General features: G+C 38.2%; 1 protein-coding gene across 7 annotated transcripts in view; it reads right to left on the bottom strand.

Moving 5' to 3' along the window:
• Positions 1-6023: 6023 nt before the first annotated feature.
• The window catches only part of GK (glycerol kinase), a 77085-nt gene continuing 64073 nt past the window's right edge, over positions 6024-19035 (bottom strand). For 4 of the 7 annotated variants that reach the window (XM_025439332.3, XM_025439338.3, XM_025439313.3 and 1 more), the window contains 8 exons: positions 18714-18792; positions 17207-17303; positions 16596-16680; positions 15937-16057; positions 15683-15826; positions 13273-13353; positions 9988-10074; positions 6024-8079 (listed from right to left, as the gene is read on the bottom strand). In XM_025439332.3, coding sequence (XP_025295117.1) covers positions 8069-8079; positions 9988-10074; positions 13273-13353; positions 15683-15826; positions 15937-16057; positions 16596-16680; positions 17207-17303; positions 18714-18792 — 705 coding nt within the window. In that variant the 3' untranslated portion in view covers positions 6024-8068. The remainder of the gene's footprint in view (positions 8080-9987; positions 10075-13272; positions 13354-15682; positions 15827-15936; positions 16058-16595; positions 16681-17206; positions 17304-18713; positions 18793-19035) is intronic. The other 3 variants (XM_049107332.1, XM_049107335.1, XM_049107334.1) reach the window with 3 other exon arrangements.

Below are 19035 nucleotides of genomic sequence, written 5' to 3'. Positions count from 1 at the left end.
TCACTGTCCTTTGTTTTGTTTTGTTTTTAAAGATTTTATTTATTTTTTCATGGGAGACAGAGAGAGAGAGGCAGAGACAGGCAGAGAAAGAAGCAGGCTCCCTGCGGGGAGCCCGATATAGGACTCAATTCTGGGACAGCGAGATCATGCCCAGAGCCAAAGGCAGGTGCTCAACCACTGAGCTACCCAGGCGTCCCTCACTGTCCTTTGGATTAGATTTACAGTTAATTGAAGAGGTAGATTACAAACATACCTATTGTTTCTTCCTTTAACTTTTGTAGTAAAGAAAAATGCGGTGTTAAGTTAGCAAAGGGCTGACAGTTTAAACAGTTTGGGGAGAAAGGATAATGAACATCTGAAACTAAACTGTTGAGAACCTGGGGCACTTGGATGGTGTAATCTTGAGTGTCCAAGTGTCCGACTCTTGGTTTTGGCTCAGGTCATGACCTCAGGCTCTGAGCTCAATGTGAAGTATGCTTAAGACTCTCTCTCCCTCTCCTCTGCCACTCCCCTCCACACTCTTCCTCTCTTTCAAATAAATCTTAAAAAAAGAACTGTTTAGATCCTTAAGAAATGACAGAGGGTTCTGCTTAGAGAAAAATCAAGTTACTGGTAATTTTGGTAATATATTTTGGTTAACACTTTCAGAAGACTGGCTCTTTATCAAGGCTTTGGGGGAAACAGGTCAGATGCTTCCTTTAATATTAGTATAGAGTATATTCTATTGGAGAGACCATGGAAATCTCCGGGAAGGTGAATAGAAGGCCAGATCTTTCATTTTATCATAATCTTTTATGTATTAGTGTCTAAGGCATTTTCCTTTTTTCCAATATTAGATGCTTTAAAAAGTTAATAAAAGTGGAATAAAAAGGAGTGAAATTTATTAACCTCCATTTTCTCAAGGAGCCTTCCTTCCAAGGGCTCATTTCAGAGATTACAAACTTAAATGCCATTAGGGACTGGTCATAGGCTGACTTTACATAAGTGTGAATTAAAAATAATTTTGATATTTTAAACAAGCCTGTGGGCTGAATTTGGCCTGTGGGTAACTAACTTGTAACATCTGAACTCTTAAAGATTTTATTGATATATATACATATGCCATAAATGCTCCTTTAAAGTATATCATTCAGGGCAGCCCGGGTGGCTCAGTGGTTTAGTGCCTCCTTCAGCCCAGGGCCTGATCCTGGAGACCCAGGATCGAGTCCCGTGTCGGGCTCCCTGCATGGAGCCTGCTTCTCCCTCTGCCTGTGTCTCTGCCTCTCTCTCTCGCTCTGTGTCTTTCATGAATAATTAAAATCTTAAAAAAAAGAGAATATAATGCAAACTCTAACTCCATACCATTTCTAGTTGCATAGAAGAGAGAACAGAAACCTGGAGTTAAATTGGGGGAATATTATTTTTAAATTGTAATCTATAAGGGCACCTGGTTGGCTCAGTGGTTGAGTGTCTGCCTTTGGCTCAGGTCATGATCCTGGGGTCCTGGGATTGAATCTGGCATCAGGCTCCCTGTGGAAAGCCTGCTTCTCTCTCTGCCTATGTCTCTGCCTCTCTCTGTATCTTTCAGGAATAAATAAAATCTTTAAAAATAAATAAAATAGGGCAGCCCTGGTGGCTCAGCGGGTTGGCACCTGCCTTCAGCCCGGGGTGTGATCCTGGAGACCCCGGATCGAGTCCACGTCGGGCTCCCTGCATGGAGCCTGCTCTCCCTCTGCCTGTGTCTCCACCTCTCTCTCTGTGTTTCTCATGAATAAATAAATAACATATTTTTTAAAAATCTTAAAAAAAATAAAGTATATCATTCAGGGCAGCCAGGGTGGCTCAGCAGTTTAGCACTGCCTTCAGCCCAGGGCATGATCCTGGGGACCCGGGATCGAGTCTCTTGTTGGGCTCCCTGCATGGAGCCTGCCTCTCTCTCTGTGTCTCTCACGAATGAATAAATAAAATCTTTTTTTAAAAAATAAAGTGTATCATTCAGTGGTTTTTAGTATATTCACCAAGTTGTACAACCATTGCCACTAATTCCAGAACATTATCATCTCACCCTCAAAACCCTGTACCCATTGGCAGTTACTTCTTTCCCCTCCCTCGTCAGATGCTGGTGACTACTAATCATCTTTCCCTCTATGGATTTTTCTATTCTGGACATTTCCTACAAATGGAATCATACAGTATGTGGCTTGTGTCTTATTTTTTTCACTTTGTAGTTTTCAAGGTTCATTCATGTTCCAACATGAATGTATTAGTGCTTTATTCATTTTTATACCTGAATAATATTCCACTGTATGATATACCACCTTTTGTTTGTCCAGTCATCAACATTTGAATTGTTTCCTGTTTTTTTACTATTATGAATAATGCTGCCGTGAACATTCATGTAAAATGACCTCTGAATTTATTTATTTTAAAGATTTTATTTGAGAGTGTGAGAGAGAGAGAGAGAGCACGAGCAGGGGGTAGGGGTAGAGAGAGAAGGAGAAACAGACTCCTTGCTGAGCAGGGAGCCTGATGCAGGACTCGATCCTAGGACCGTGGGATCATGACCCGGACCAAAGGCAGATGCTCAACCAAGTCACCCGTGTGCCCTGAACTCTGAATTTAAAATTTTTAAATTAGAGATCCCTGGGTGGTGCAGCGGTTTGGTGCCTGCCTTTGGCCCAGGGCACCATCCTGGAGACCCGGGATCGAATCCCACGTCGGGCTCCCGGTGCATGGAGCCTGCTTCTCCCTCTGCCTATGTCTCTGCCTCTCTCTCTCTCTGTGACTATCATAAATAAATAAAAATTAAAAAAAAATAAAATAAAAATTTTAAATTATATTTTATTAAAGTAAGTTCCGTGCCCAGTGTGAAGTCCAACATGGGGCTTAAACTCACCAGATCATGCACCCCTTAAATTAGATTTATACACAGCTAATACATTAACATGGTTCAAGATCACAACACAATTAACATAGTTCAAATATATATAAACAGTGAAAAGTTTTTTTTTCACCCTTGTCTCCCACATGCCCAATTTTCACTGTTTTCTGTCCCACTAAGTAAACACTATTAACAGTTCCTTAGGTATCCTCACAGCATAAGCAAACATCCTAGTTTTCTCTTTTTTAAATAGAATGAGAGAACACTTAGGCACTCCCCTGCACTTTACTTTTTCAATTTTCCTGGATAGGCTTTCATGTTACTACAGTATCGTTCTTTTCTAAAGCTACACATTCTGTTGTGTGGTTATAACAGTTCATTTTTAAAGATTCTATTCTTAAGCAATGTTTATACCCAGTGTGGGGCTTGAACTCACAACCCCAACATTGAGTTGCATACTCCACTAACTGAGCCAGCCAGGTACCCCTTGAGCAACTTGTCTTGAGCCTACCTTATGCTTATCAGAATATTTACCTTTATATCTATATCCCCACATGTAATTCAGTGGGTATTTTTCACTAAATGTGATGAAAGGAAAATCTCAGGAAATACTTTTTAGTTTTTTCTCTATGGTGTTTAGCACATTTAATATTTTATTATAGGGCAGCCCTGGTGGCACAGCGGTTTAGTATAGTCTGCAGCCTGGGGTGTGATCCTGGAGACCCGGGATCGAGTCCCATGTCAGGCTCCCTGCATGGAGCCTGCTTCTCCCTCTGCCTGTGTCTCTGCCTCTCTCTCTCTCTCTCTCTGTCTCTATGAATGGATAAATAAAATCTTTTAAAAAAAATATTTTATCATAAAACCACAGTTAAGATACATTCCTATAAAGTACAAGTAGCAATCAAGTTGATTCAAAAGTCAGTTTTCAAGGCACCTGGGTGGCTCAGTTGGTTAAGCATCTGCCTTTGGAAAAAAAAAAAAAAAAAAGCATCTGCCTTTGGCTCAGGTCATGATCTCAGGGTCCTGGGATTGAACCCTGCATCAGGATCCTTGCTCAGTGGGGAGCCTGCTTCTCCCTCTCCCTCTCCTCTGCCTGCCACTCCCCCTGCTTGTGCTGTCAAATAAATAACCTTTAAAAAAATAAAATAAGCTATTAAAAATTTAGTCAAGGGAAGCCTGGGTGGCTCAGCAGTTGAGCATCTGCCTTTGACCTCAGGGCATGATCCCAGAGTCCTGGGATTGAGTCCTGCATTGAGCTCCCTGCGGAGAGCCTGCTTCTCCCTCTGCCTGTGTCTCTCATGAATAAATACATTTTAAAATAAATTTAGTCAAAAAATAATTTTTGGAACCCCTGTACACTGTTGATAGGAATGTAAAATGGCGCAGTCCCTATGGAAAACAGTATGGAGATTCCTTAAAAAATTAAAAATAGAATTACCATAAGATTCAACAATCTCACTTCTGGGTATTTATACACAAAAATGGAAATCAGGATCTCAAGGAATTATCTACAGTCTCAAGTTCACTGCAGCAGTATTCACAACATCCAAGTTATGGAAACAAGCCAAAAGTCCATTTACAGATGAATAGATAAAAAAATGTGGTACATACATACAATGAAATATTATTTAGCCTCAAAAGAAGGAAATCTGGGGCACCTGGGTGGTTCAATCAGTGAAGTGGCTGCCTTTGGCTCAGGTTGTGATCTCAGGGTCCTAGGATGGAGGCCCACATCCGGCTCCCTGCTCAACAGGGAGCCTGCTCCTCCTCCCTCTGCCCTTCTCCCTGCTCGTGCTTTTTCTCTCAGATGAATAAAATCTTTAAAAAGGGAGGAAATCCTACCATTTGCAACATCACTGGACCTAGATGACATCATGCGAAGTGAAATAAGCCACACAAGGAAAGTCAAATACTGCACGATCTCACTTATATGTGGAATCTAAAGAGGAAACAAAAATGTCAAACTTATAGCAACAGAGAGTAAATTAGTGCTTACCAGGGGTTGGGGAAATGGGGAGTTGCTGTTCAATGGGTTCAGTTAGTTATATGAGAAGAGTAAGTTCAAGAGAGTGGCTGTCTAATGTGCGGTCTATGGTTAACAACAGGGTACTGTGCACTTAAGCATTTGTTAAGAGGGTAGATCTCATGGTAAGCATTTTTTTTTAAGATTTATTTATTCATGAGACACGCACAGAGAGAGAGAGAGAGGCAGAGGCACAGGCAGAGGGAGAAGCAGGCTCCATGCCAGGAGCCTGACATGGGACTCCATCCTAGGTCTCCAGGATCAGGCCCCAGGCTGAAGGCGGTGCTAAACCACTGAGCCACCCGGGGTTGCCCTCAAGGTAAGCATTCTTACCACACCCACACCCAAAGCAAAGGGACACAAGGAAGCTTGTGAGGGGGGATGGGTATGTTTATTACCATGACTGTGGTGATGGTATAATGGGTGTTTGCAGATGTCCAAACCCCAAATTGTATACATTAAATTTGTGCAGTTTTCTGTGTATCAATTTTATACCTCATTAAAGGTGTAAAAAATAACTTCTGTACTTCTATTTACTATTAGGCAGACGCCAGGAGTTAAACACTACCCACTCTACCATCAACGCTGTTAGTTTCTGCGCTGGGACATCTTGTTTGCTGGTTTCCCATAAATAGCTATCATTCTTCATTCCCACATGATGCAAAACATTCAGAAATCAAAGAATTGAATTCTGGTGCTTCAAAAGAAACACTGAAAATTCTAAGATATCTAAGAATAGTTAGAGAAGCAAAGATGCATTTACTTCTTTTACTGATTAACTAAAAAACAAAGGACTGAGGTATGGGCTATCAAGTTGAGAGAACAATAGCACACTTGACTCTGCCAACTCAGACCCAGATAGAACAGAAAGAAACCAGTAGAAAGGCATGGCTAGCCATGAGAGGCCCTAATTGATAAGGACTTCTGACAGCAGCAAGTATTTTCTGGATGCTGAGATAGAACAGTGCAGTCTTTTCCAATAGAATGATTAAGGTGTTCATCATTCCAGAAACAACTACTTAGGCTTTTGGTTAATTCTTCAGAGTATGCCTGATTGAGTACTAACAGTTGAGTTTTAGGTTTCCTGAAACATCCTTCTTGATTTAACTTTGATCTAAGTCTATAAATGAGAAATGCAAGTAAGAATGAGGGGTCAATTTATTTTAAGTCAACTTATCATTAAATACCAATGTGCACAGTTTCAAACATTTATAAATATTGCCGTTTATAGAAAATTAATGTAATCTTAAAATTACCTGAACATTTAACATTTACAATTAACCTACTTTTGTAGAAACAATTATGTTTAAAAGTACCCTCATCACAAAGTAATAATTTCACAATACCTTTCTATAATATTTTTGTCACTCAAATGGCAGCTGCATCAATAAAACCCAAGTAGATTCAATAATTTAGAAACAGTACAATCAGAACTGCAAATGCAAGCTACCATTAATTCTAAACAAAACAAAATCTTTTATACTAATATATAAATATTTTCCCATTTTTTCAGCACAGGTTGAAGAAAATATTAGAAGGCAGTATTTTATTTGTAGTAAACAAATTAATCTGACGATTTTAAAAAACTGACATTAAGATGCTAGATTAGGTTTTTATAACATGTAATACTAAATATTTTGAGAAATTCTTGGTTTCACTGGAAGCCATTTCTAACTGCAAACCTTTCTTCAGTTGTACTATTGACAGTAAGTGGAGATAATTCTCTGTGATCCCAAACAGAACTAATAACATATTTGGATAAAAAAAGATTCTTGGCTTCATTCCTAAGGTTTTCTTCTACTTAAGTGTTTAACCTTTTTTTGATATCCCCTCAAAAGAATCCCAAATATGTCTAAAATTTTGTCAAAGGAAGATGACTTTATATGGACTAGTGCTTGTTTGAAAACAGTATTTACCATAGGATTCCACAGCTTTTTTGGTCTTTTTCTTTTCTTTTCTTTTTTTTTTTTAACATATATCCAGCTAAAACAATTAAATAAAAAGGTAAGATATAAGAAATATAGTTGAAGTCACAAAAAGTACATTTTCTTTTATTGACATAGAACATAAACTTTAAATGCTGGCTCTTTAAGAAAAAGTTTCTCCTCGTAAATATGCATAACTGTTGCCCAAAAATGGTATAACAGTGTTTTCCCCGAAATATTTATACACATAGTGGTCCACTTAAGGCCAGCCCCATTATATCCTACTGAATACAATGTACTCTGAATTTATAAATGGGCTACCCTCTGTATATAAAATATATAGGCATGTATGTTATACATACAAAGTAAGAAATATAAAAAGGAGAGATGAAAAGAAAAAAAAGTGTTCTTCCCTGTAAGATCTAGACAGAAATTTAGTGTAATTAGTGAGATCATGTAAAACATACTCTTAATTTATAAATGGGCTGCCCTCAGTATATAAAATATAGGCATGTATGTTACATATACAAAGTGAAAAATATAAAAAGAGATGAAAAAAGAAAGGAAAAAGTGTCCTTCCCTAGAAGACCCAGATGGCAATTCAATGAATTAGTGAGACCGTGTAAAATGTCTGAAGAAATTCAGTTTTGGCAAATACCTTTCTGAAAAATATCTAAGCTCTGAGAGAGTACTAAATTTCCATTTTAAGAATTTAGTAGAGGTTTCCACTTAAACATACAGGGAAGATGTTGTGGTCTCCTTAATATGCAGAAAAGAGGACTTTTAAAAGGGTCTGTTAACAACAAAACAAAACAAAACAAAGCAAAACAAAACAAAACGCCACTCATTTTTAGCTCGTTAGTAATCACCCCTTAGTCAAGTGTGTGTAGTGTAGAGAATCAAATCCTAGACCATCAGCATTTGAGTGTGTTTGATGAAAGATTCCAGTGATGGACCCGAATTCTTCCTAGATCTCAGAGGGAATGGGGCAGGACGCGAAGGTAAAGGAGGGGTCAGCCCCCAAGGTGGCTGGTCCAATCTTAACGTTTGATGTTAAAAAACACACCAAATGTTTCTATAGCATTCTTTCTGCTGCATTTTCTTTATTTCAAGCCACAGGTCTACTTGGAGGGTCATGCAGCAAGTGGCTTATAAATAAAATCGGAGTCTATGAATAGTGTCATCACATTAAAAGACAATCGTTGGATTCTCCCATTAGGCAAAGAGCTCGCATCTTTGGAATCCATGAGTTGGTATCATTTATGGGATACCTAAAATGGGGAACAAAAATCATATATGTCAATAACAACATAAACACAGTTTAGGAGTTAAGGCAATGAAGACTATTCAATCATTTATTGAGCTACAAATTCCACATGATTTCTAAATACTGCTTCACAGTTAAAATGCAGCAAATATAACTAGGCTGATTCCAAAATTAGCAAATATTAACCCTACTGCTAACTGTTTACCAAGGCAAGCAATTCCCACTGTTATCCAATCTCAGCATATGTTACCAAGAGAGAGAACCTAAAGATGATAACCACATCCATTTGGAAGCCTAGGAATTTAGACAGGCAATGTATTCCTTAGCTTAGAGAGATAAGCTCTATGTCTCAGTTTCCTGAGAGTAGGCCTTTTTATCCCTCATGGTATCAAGGGGGAAACAGGAGGAAAAAAAAAATCAGTGAAAACATTCAGTTGCAATATTCTTTCCCCTTTTCCAAACCATCATTATGCAGCCAGAAAAACTCAAGATAATGAAAAAAATATATAGAACTTTTACTAAAATGGCACATAAGTTCCTTTATAAATTTAAATTACTTATTTTTGGATTATCACTGTATTTGGAAAATATTTTGGATATTCATTTTAGAAAAATCACAGCATTTGGGCTTTTCTACCAAACATTCCCTAGAAGCAGAAAGAAAACAGCCATCTAATAAACATCTGCAAATTCTGCATAGACTTATGTATACAGAAGCCTTTACTGAGGTGGAAAGCACTAATACCAATATAAAGTATTTTTTTTATGAAAGCGGATTTGAACAAACTTATCCCAAATATGAAGGATACAGAAAATGGTAGTCTAGTTTTAAGTTCTTATGCAAGTAACTCCTATTTTATCATTAAAAGACAATCTAATGTTCTGCTGATGGAACTACTTTTCACTCCCTATTTATATGTAGCTCCAAACCAATGATGTCAAGCTAAGTTAAGGCTCATCAGATTTCTACAATCCCTCCGCATCAATAAAGTTCACATTTTACATGGTAAACCCAGGTCATCAACTAATTAATTAAGAGAAGTAATTTAACTCTTTCCTTAATCACGAAGATTAAAAAAACATTTCACTTTCTTGGTAACATATGGGACAGGTCATTGCCACAGAAGCTCTTAAGCTTCAGTATGAAGACACGTGGAGCTCTCATTAGGAAGAGATTCCCAAAGTGATTGTCACATTTATATTAACACAGGTTGTCAAAGTATTTCATAACACATTGAACAATTTTACTTTTCTAAGAATATTCAGCAGTTAATGTGCACAAAATAATTTGGTTTATTCTAAGAATATTCAGCAGTTAATGTGCACAAAATAATTTGGTTTTAACTTCGACTCCAATTATTTTAGCAGTAATTTAAAAGACTTCATTTCACAAAATATATTCTTTTAACTAAAATAAAGGCAACTATACATATTTCCCAATTGTAGGGTTTTCCAGAGACTCTGCTAAACATACTCTGGTAGAAATTCTTACCAGAACTGAAATATTGAGTCGCATAGCAAATTTTCTTAAGTATGAAGAATTTATGTACATTTGAAAGCCAATTTAATGAATGTCAAAAATTGTACTTTAACATTCATCTGTCACTCTGAAAGCCCTTTCATGGAAGCTTTTACAGCAGTACTTTCACTTTTGCTTCCTGCTGCAGCTCACAGCTGAATGTAACCCCTCAAAGAAATTGTCATCTACTAATAATAAAAGAATTAAGCATAGCCACAGTCCTCGATTCTGACTGCCCCGAAAGATTAAACAGTCTAACAAATTAGACCTTTCAGGGATCTTCCAGGTTCCTAAGCATAGGAAGAATGAAAAACAATGAACATTTTCTGTCAAGTTATACACAAATACATTAGTGCTAACTAATAAAATTGTCTAATTTAAAGAGTAACTGACCTGAGATGTACCTTGCTCCGATTAACATTACCATGCTACTCACTATAAAAAAGCCCAAGGGTAGACTACAGAAGATACTAGGGTCACCTGTGGTCATCCAAGTAGAAGGGAATTCCAGTCAAGCAAACCAAAAGAGAGACACATAATTACAATATTTGTGTTAAGAATCACATGACAGCAAAACATAATAAGTTATAAAAATAGTATATTCATCAAAGCTAGCAGAGTTATTACTTCAAATCAAAAATATAATCAATATTGAAGGCTTATGACAGTTAACAAACAATACAGATAGCATGCCACAAGTAGCCAAGAACATAATACGTATAAACCCACATAAGCCTTCCATTGGCAAAGCCGAAGAGAGCTGATGGAGAACTTTTTGGGAGGCTGTTGATTTTAGCTCTTTTGATTCTTACCCCCAAAGATACTAAATGAGCAATCCAATTTCCCCAAGATTCAAATTAGAGATCCCTTAGCTATCGGAGAAGAGTAATATTGTTCTATTGAAAATAAACTTCAAGCCCTATTTTTGCTAAGATAGTGGTTTTGTTTTCTCTTTTAAATAGAATTTGCAAAAAAAAAAAAAAGAATTTGCTATGTAAGGAAATGTGCCTCAATTAATATTACTGTTATTTATTTATTTGTTGTTAAATATTTTATTTGTTTATTCATCAGAGAGAGAGAGAGAGGGCAGGGGTGGGAGTGGGGGCAGAGACACAGGCAGAGGGAGAAGCAGGCTCTATGCAGGGAGCCCGATGTGGAACTCGATCCCAGTACTCCAGGATCATGCCCTGGGCCGAAGGCAGATGCTCAACTACTGAGCCACCCAGGCATCCCTGATAGCTGTGTATTTTTAAACCAATTTGACCTGTTTTCAAAATGTTGTTTTGGTGTGTTTGGAGTACAAACCATCAACCCCCCCAATCACTTCTACAACATTTTAAACACATGTCAAAATGCAAATTAAAAATCATTTATAATATGTTCAAATATAGTTAGAAATAAGAAAATAAATATGACTGCTTCAAAAGTGCCAAACTGCTTTGGAAATTAAGCTAACATAAAATTTTCCTCATAAATTAAAGCAATTTAAAGAGCATAAAAGACCAGGTAGCGATTCTAGTATACTTTCAAGATTATTAAAATAGGATTCTATCTGTACTGCTACTATATACTTATATACAATTATGTGGTTTATATTGCCTCAAGAAATACAATTAGGATGTCACTAATTGAATATTATTCTTAGAGTTTATTATATAGCTTAGAGACTCAATATTATAGAGTGTGTTTCATAAATCTACTAAAAAAGTCTTCAAACTCTTAAATGTACTGCAAAGTGAAACAAAAACAAAAAGTGAAAAATATAAAACTCTCAAAAATTCAAATTACTTTTATCATCAATGCTGATAGCAGAAACTTAAGACATCATGCAATTTCCTTTCAACAATTTTTTGTTTTAAACTCACTCTGACAGTAAGGTATGCAAACAAAGTGAAAATGATCCATTGGTTTTGTGGGGATTTTGCAGTTAAAATTTTATCTTCAATTGCCTGTGAGATGTGTGTGTGTGCAGCACTGTGGTGTAGGGAGGGACAAAGGGACAACTGTGCCATATAAAAAAATCCAACAAGAAATTATAGGACTCAACTTCTCATTAGCCATTGATTAAGGGTAGCTAGAAAATAAATCAGGGTCCATGTCGTTATATCTTGCACAGCAACTAGCTGGGCAAACACTTATGATGAAGTTTAATCATAAATGGTCTCAAAATTGCAAAAGGTCTTAGTAAGAAAAGCTTTGCCACTATCTTGGAAAGGAAACTGAGTCTCAGAACAAAAGATTTATTTATTTATTTTTTTTTTTATTTTTTATTTTTTTAAGATTTATTTATTTATTTATTCATTCATTCATTCATTCATTCATTCAGAGAGAGAGAGAGAGAGAGAGAGAGAGAGGCAGAGACACAGGCAGAGGGAGAAGCAGGCTCCATGCCGGAAGCCCGATGTGGGACTCGATCCTGGGTCTCTAGGATCACACCCTGGGCTGCAGGTGGCGCTAAACTGCTGCGCTACCGGGGCTGCCCAGAACAAAAGATTTAAAGAAAAAGGATATTAAGCTTATTTAGGAGAAAAAACCCTTCAGGTAGGAACATCCAGGACTGAAAATATAGATCAGTGATCTATAGTAATAGAAGTAATAGAGGGTTCTAGAAGTGTCTCCTAGAAGCCAGATATATTAAAAGTAATTTTTTTTTAATTTTTATTTATTTATGATAGTCATACAGAGAGAGAGAGAGAGGCAGAGACATAGGCAGAGGGAGAAGCAGGCTCCATGCACCGGGAGCCCGACGTGGGATTCGATCCCAGGTCTCCAGGATTGCGCCCTGGGCCAAAGGCAGGCGCTAAACCGCTGCGCCACCCAGGGATCCCTAAAAGTAATTTTATACTCAGTTTTGGGTTGGAAGGCAGGTAATATTTCATGTGTAAACTCTTCTCCATTAAAGTGTATGCTTCAGTAGATTATTGGACATTATTCTACTCATTATGTTCTAAATCTTCATTTAGCAAAGAATTAAAATATTATGGCGTATTAAAGGCATGTTTAAGTCTGTTTAATTATCAAGTGCATAGTAAAGGCAGCTAGCTCAAGGCTGTCTATGACTGAATGGTTTAAATAAGCCCAAAACCTTCATACTTAAGTGACTGAAAAAAAACGAGTCCTCTGTTTTCTGCCAAGAGCATTTCCCAATCTGGTAGGACACTTCTAATTTACTGTTTGGTACATTTCTTCCTCTCTGATTCCAATAGTTCTCATAATATACATCGCTAAGAACTTGGAATCAGCCTAGGAAGTAGTGAAATATATTCTGAAATTAACAGAAGTTTCAGTTGGTTCCATCCATAAAGACAGCCCCCCAAAAAGGGAAAAAAAAAGACACTTAAGTGAAAAAATAAAGAAAAGGAAGACTCTGGTTGATTTTCTTTTTCATTGAGAAGAAAGAAAGAATTTTACTTTTAAAAAGCTCAGTTACCCACTGAAGCACCAGGAGTAAACTAATGAGGAAAAGAGAGGGCAGGATAGAATTAAGTACGTGTCTATCAACCTGATAATTTACATTGTAGATTTAGAACTTTAAAGTGTTTTCAAAACTTCAGAAACTCTGGACATACAATAATGCTTTCCTTCAGAGCAGCCTTGCTAAGTGTAAATGGTTAAATACTTAAATAAGTTCTTTAACATACTAAGGCAAAGTGGCAAGGATAATAAAAACATTTTTACCACTTTCTGAAGACTGAGTTGTAACCCAGCCCACTGACTTCATCACAGCCTTCTTCCATGTAGAGTAACGAATTTCACTTTCTAGAAATAGAAGGTAGGAAAAAGTAGTTTACGGAGATTGTCTAAGCACCATACTTAAGTTCACTCAGCATTTTCAACAAACGGTGATACGTATTCAACTGGCATGGGGCTTTACCAGAACTTGGATTTGGGACACCATGGGGTCTAGCAACTGCCAGTAAATAAGAGAGACACCTGTTGGAAGGCAGAGGCGAAATTCAGCATGGTGTGCCAGGGTGAAGGGAGCCGGGAGCCGGGCTACAGGTGAAGACCAGGCCATTTGCAAACACGTGGTGATGAATTAGAAAGGGATTCCCATTTGATCTGTTCTCTCTTTTTGCGAGGAGAGGGGAGCTTGGGATACAGGGAAGGGTATACTACGATGTGGAAAGACTAGAAGGAGAATTATTAGTCGGTCTAGGCAAAGGATTTAACAACTATTGATTTCTCACAAGATTCAAATTGGATCCCGGTAAGACAGTACTTTTTTTTTTTTTTGTACAATAGAAATCCAGTCAGAGTACTAAACAAAAATGGACACCACTGGTATGTCGCCCACATGTACTTCTAGTAACAGGGAACAGCACAGAGGAAGGTGTCCCTGTCCCTCCAGGCCTTTCCGCGGCACCTGAAGCCGGCAATACCTGGGCGACACTGCTCCAGCATCGCTCACTTCAGAAAGCTTTCCAGGGCCCCACTTATGCCCCTCCTCCATCTTCCCACAGTATTCCACACCTAACTCAGGCTATCAGTCTCTACAGTGACCTGACATGGCTTTGTCTGCCTCTTCCAATGTTCATAAGTCATTGGGAGGGCAAGGACTTGGTCTTATTCATCTCTATATCCCCACATCAGACTCAGCTCTAAAAAAAATCTGCTGGAGAATGAATTATTTAGACCTACATGCCTGGAATGCACACACATGTACGTGTGTGTATGTGTGGAGAGGAGTGGGGCCAGTGAAGGGAAGGGCAGCTGACATCACTGACCAACTCTGGGCTAAGGCCTTAAAAACCGGCAAAGAAGGCTCTCAGAAAACAGGAAACCCTTTGCACAAAACTTCCTTAAGAGTGGGATTACCATCTCGAAAACATATGCTCACTCTGAACATTATTTATTAAAAAATTGATTTTTTTGAGAGGTGGAAAATTTATTGAGCTCCTCCCCATTTAATCCAATATAAGTTAAAAATTACTTACAGATAGAATATCAGATTTTGAAACACATTTCTACATCAAGTTACATGGCATACTGTCTGACTATAAAATTACTAGTGTTACAATCCATTTTCTTGTATGTGGGAAGAAATAAAATTAAGAAGCGCTGGCTTAGTCTTCCAGAAAATTAAAGAGAAATGCATTTGAAAGCTTATTTCCCAGTAGTGCAAAACCTACTTTGATGCAATTTTATACATAGGTTTTAAAAAGTTATAGAACCAAATTCAATATATGTAAAACCTTATTTTTGTACTCACATTTCTTTCTTTTTTTTTTTTTTTTTTTTTTAAATTTTTATTTATTTATGATAGTCACAGAGAGAGAGAGAGGCAGAGACACAGGCAGAGGGAGAAGCAGGCTCCATGCACCGGGAGCCCGACGTGGGATTCGATCCCGGGTCTCCAGGATCGCGCCCTGGGCCAAAGGCAGGCGCCAAACCGCTGCGCCACCCAGGGATCCCCCTCACATTTCTTTCAATTTAAGAGATGTACCACTGTATTGTAACAAAGGTGTTGGTCAGAGCTTATGGCTTAGCTTAGCTGGTTAGGACAGTGGATCAGGTCTTTGAGGCTCGTTTACTTACATTGTGGCTGCTTTTGTCAGGCCAGCTCTCCTCTGTGTAAAAGTTACCAGGATGTCCCTCAGCCCAGCTAATCATGTCCTAACAACTGGGCCACCGGCACCAAAGATGATCAGCTCTGCAGCCCATCTATCTCCCTTCTCACTTTTAAAAAAGGCTAAGTTAGCAAAGCTAGAAGTAGTTGACACTTGCATGAAGTGACTGTAAGCAGAAGTCAATGGCAAAAAAAGTGGTATTGGAAGGGTTTTTTTTTAATATAAGGCACTTTTTCTCTCCTTCATATTCAGTGTACTCCAATATGCTTAGTAGCTTGTTTAAAACCGTAGTATTTGCTATATTACTTAGTTTCTGAACTTACAAATAAACAGAAAGGAAAATGCCCTCTCCTTTCAACAGGGATACTATTAACTTTACATTTAAAAAACATCTCATTTTTAAGTAATCTCTACACCCAACATGGAACTTGAGCTGATGACCATGATGTCAGGAGTCCCATGTGTTCTACTGACTGAGCCAGCCAGACGTCCCTAGATTTTCATTTTTTTAAACATACCCTCAGCATTGATCTGGGGTTCAAATCGCTCCATCGTGACTGCTGACAGATCCTCGGGTTCAAGACTCCAAACACCGACTCCCTCCGCAGCCCCGGCTGCCATGGCAGCTCCCAGGGCAGTTGTTTCTGGCATCGAGGGCTTCACTGAGGGAAGATGGCAACGTTAACATCTTTGCAGTTATGTATGCCTAAAATACCAGTTCTTCCAAAAGAGATAGTACTCTAGGAATTTAAAGGCATGAAGGCTTACTGACCTACTGGGATATATAGAATGTCTGCTTGTAGTTGCATAAGAATTTTGTTGTTGGTCATTCCTCCATCTACCTGCAAATGACTGAGTGGAATTCCGCAGTCTCGGTTCATGGCATCCAAAATCTTAAATAAATGCAATGAACATAATTAAACTCCAACTTCAGAATGACATCTCTGACAATGGCCATCTTCTACTCAAAAGCCCTTAAGAGCTTCCCAAAGCCTACACAATGAAATTTAGATTTCTTATTCTGGTCTTCCAAGCTTTCCTTGAAGTAGTCACACGAACCTTTCTTTTTCACTACACCTCTGCCCTCCCTCGTAGAGCCTGTCACGCCAAAAACCTCAATTTTGCATCCTGGTTTCCTGCCTTGATGCCTATGTTTGTGCTATTTATTATTTCCTTTGCTGAACATGTACTACTCAACATCCTCCCAACTGTAAGACACCCAGTGCCTGGCAGGATGACAGGAACTCAAAGGTAATGAATGACAGCTAGGAAAAAGAGGAGAAACTTATATTTATTAGAATAGAGCTGAGGAAGGCATCACTTTTGATTAGGTATTTAATAATGAAGTATTAGTAGATTTTCAGCATTAATACAGAATTTGTCTAAAAGTGATAAAAAAAAGACAAAGTACAGGAAAAAAGCCCTTATTACCTCCCGGGTTTGGAAACAAACAGCTTCTAATGCAGCAAAAGCAATATGGCATTTATTGGTGAATTGAGTGAGCCCACAGATGATCCTAAAAACACACACAAAGATTGTGAAAATTAGAGCAGAGTACACGAGTCATCAGTCTGACATGTCCTGAATATGAAAGGGTTGACCTCAGTAGATAGAGAGGTTCAGGGAAAAAAAATACACATAAAGGAAAGCAGACATCAACACTAAGCAGCTTAGAAAGTCCTTATGGTTCACAATCCCACATCCACATAGGAAAAAGCCTGGGATCCAAATGAATGGATAACAATAATGTGATACCATCAGAATTCATCTAAACGATGCCCCTTCAGTACAGAATTTGCAGATGCCTTGAAGATAAAAGGTCATAACACTAACGTGGATGTGGCAGGGAAGCTTATTGCCAAATGATTTATAACTTCTTGCAATTTAAAGGTTCTGAAATTAATACTCTCCAAACAGAAAAGCTTTCCTTCACACTTTAAAATCATTTGAAAATAGATAGGAAAATAGTAACTAACAAGTTATTAGCCGATTTAGTAAATAAATCAAGGCCCTCAAAAGCATACCTCATACTAGATTCTTACCCTCTTGCACTGGGCTCCCAGTAAGGTGCATATAACCCTGAAAACGCGGGGACGAAATAGCAGCCATAGGATGTACCCACTTCTTTAGCAAGTTTTTCTAACATTAAAAAAAAAAGAAAAACAAAAATCACTCTAATATATTCTATTACTTTATTTTTTTAATTTTTATTTATTTATGATAGTCACACAGAGAGAGAGAGAGAGAGAGAGAGAGAGAGAGAGGCAGAGACATAGGCAGAGGGAGAAGCAGGCTCCATCCATGCACTGGGAGCCTGACGTGGGATTCGATCCTGGGTCTCCAGGATCGCGCCCTGGGCCAAAGGCAGGCGCTAAACCGCTGCGCCACCCAGGTATCCCTATTCTATTACTTTGGATAGTCAATACCTCTGTATAAAAATTTAGGACAGGGCTTTTTTTTTTTTTTTAAGATTTTATTTATTTATTCGTAGAGATGCAGAGAGAGAGAGAGAGAGGCAGAGACACAGGCAGAGGGAGAAGCAGGCTCCACACAGAGAGCCTGACGCGGGACTCGATCCAGGGTCTCCAGATCACGCCCCGGGCTGCAGGCGGTACTAAACCGCTGCGCCACCGGGGCTGCCCAGGACAGGGCTTTTGATTTCTTATTCCCTAGAGGAGCAAAATGTTCTGAATCAAAGCCGTAAGCTGGGAGCAACAAAAACCAAATTCACCACGTTGAATATCTCCCACTACTATGTAACTCAGGCCAAGAAATAAAGGAATTAGATTAGTTTCATTGAAGTATTTTAACTCATTTCCACTATTTCTAAGGTTGTTGACTAGGAGACGAAAAAGTAGCCTCCAATGTGTCCCCCGTAAGAAATGCGTTTCTTTTTTTTAAAGATTTTATTTATTTATTCATGAGAGACACAGAGAGAGAGGCAGAGACATAGGCAGAGGGAGAAGCAGGCTCCATGCAGGAAGCCCGATGTGGGACCCGATTCTGGAATCCAGGGATCATGCCCTGAGCCAAAGGCAGATGCTCAACTGATGAGCCACCCAGGCGTCCCAAGAAATGCATTTCTGATCATCTTACCTTCAGGCTGAAGTAAACAAGTAGATGAAAAAGTGGGTAGATGAGTTAAAAAACAATTATCCATACGGAAAATAGCCACATTAATAGTTACATAATAGGTACTGGTGTTTTAATGCTCACTCTAATCTAAGAGTTAAAGCTCTTTCCCATCAGATAAATTTAACGGGACTACTCTACCTGCATATTCTGGTAATCTCTGGTGTTTGATTTTACACTTGGGTAATTTTTATGTCCTGCCTTACCAGTTTGTTAATAGCCACCACTAATTATGCCAATTTGTTGTTTTATCAATCTTCACAAGATAGTCTTTTCTATAAAAATCCAACTTGTAATAGGAATCTATATCATCTAATATCACATATGGCTCAAAGTACAAGTATTAACAGACTGCAAAGGTAAAATATTTAAAATTTTCATTATCTAGATGCCAATGCTTTGGTAGAACATACTCACCAATTTCCTCTGAGGTCTTTATAATTCCAAGATTGTCTCTTAGCCAGCGAATAACAGCACCAGCTATAGCTACGGAACCCTACAAAAGAGAAGGAATCCCAGAGAGAATATGTTATCACTATCAAAAGACTTTTTTGAGCATTTCTCTATGTCTGACACTAGAAGATGGATAAAATTTTTAAATTTCAAGTTTGAGACTTTTACAAGTATCATAAGCTAGGTCTACTTTTTTTATTTTTTATTTTATAAGCTAGGTCTACTAATACAAATGTAGTTTTATCTAGGTCATTAGAAGTTTTTTCATGAGACGGACAAAAAGTGA

Source organism: Canis lupus, chromosome X, assembly GCF_003254725.2.
Source record: "Canis lupus dingo isolate Sandy chromosome X, ASM325472v2, whole genome shotgun sequence".
Taxonomy (NCBI): Eukaryota; Metazoa; Chordata; class Mammalia; order Carnivora; family Canidae; genus Canis; species Canis lupus.
This window is presented reverse-complemented; position numbering and strand designations above follow the sequence as displayed.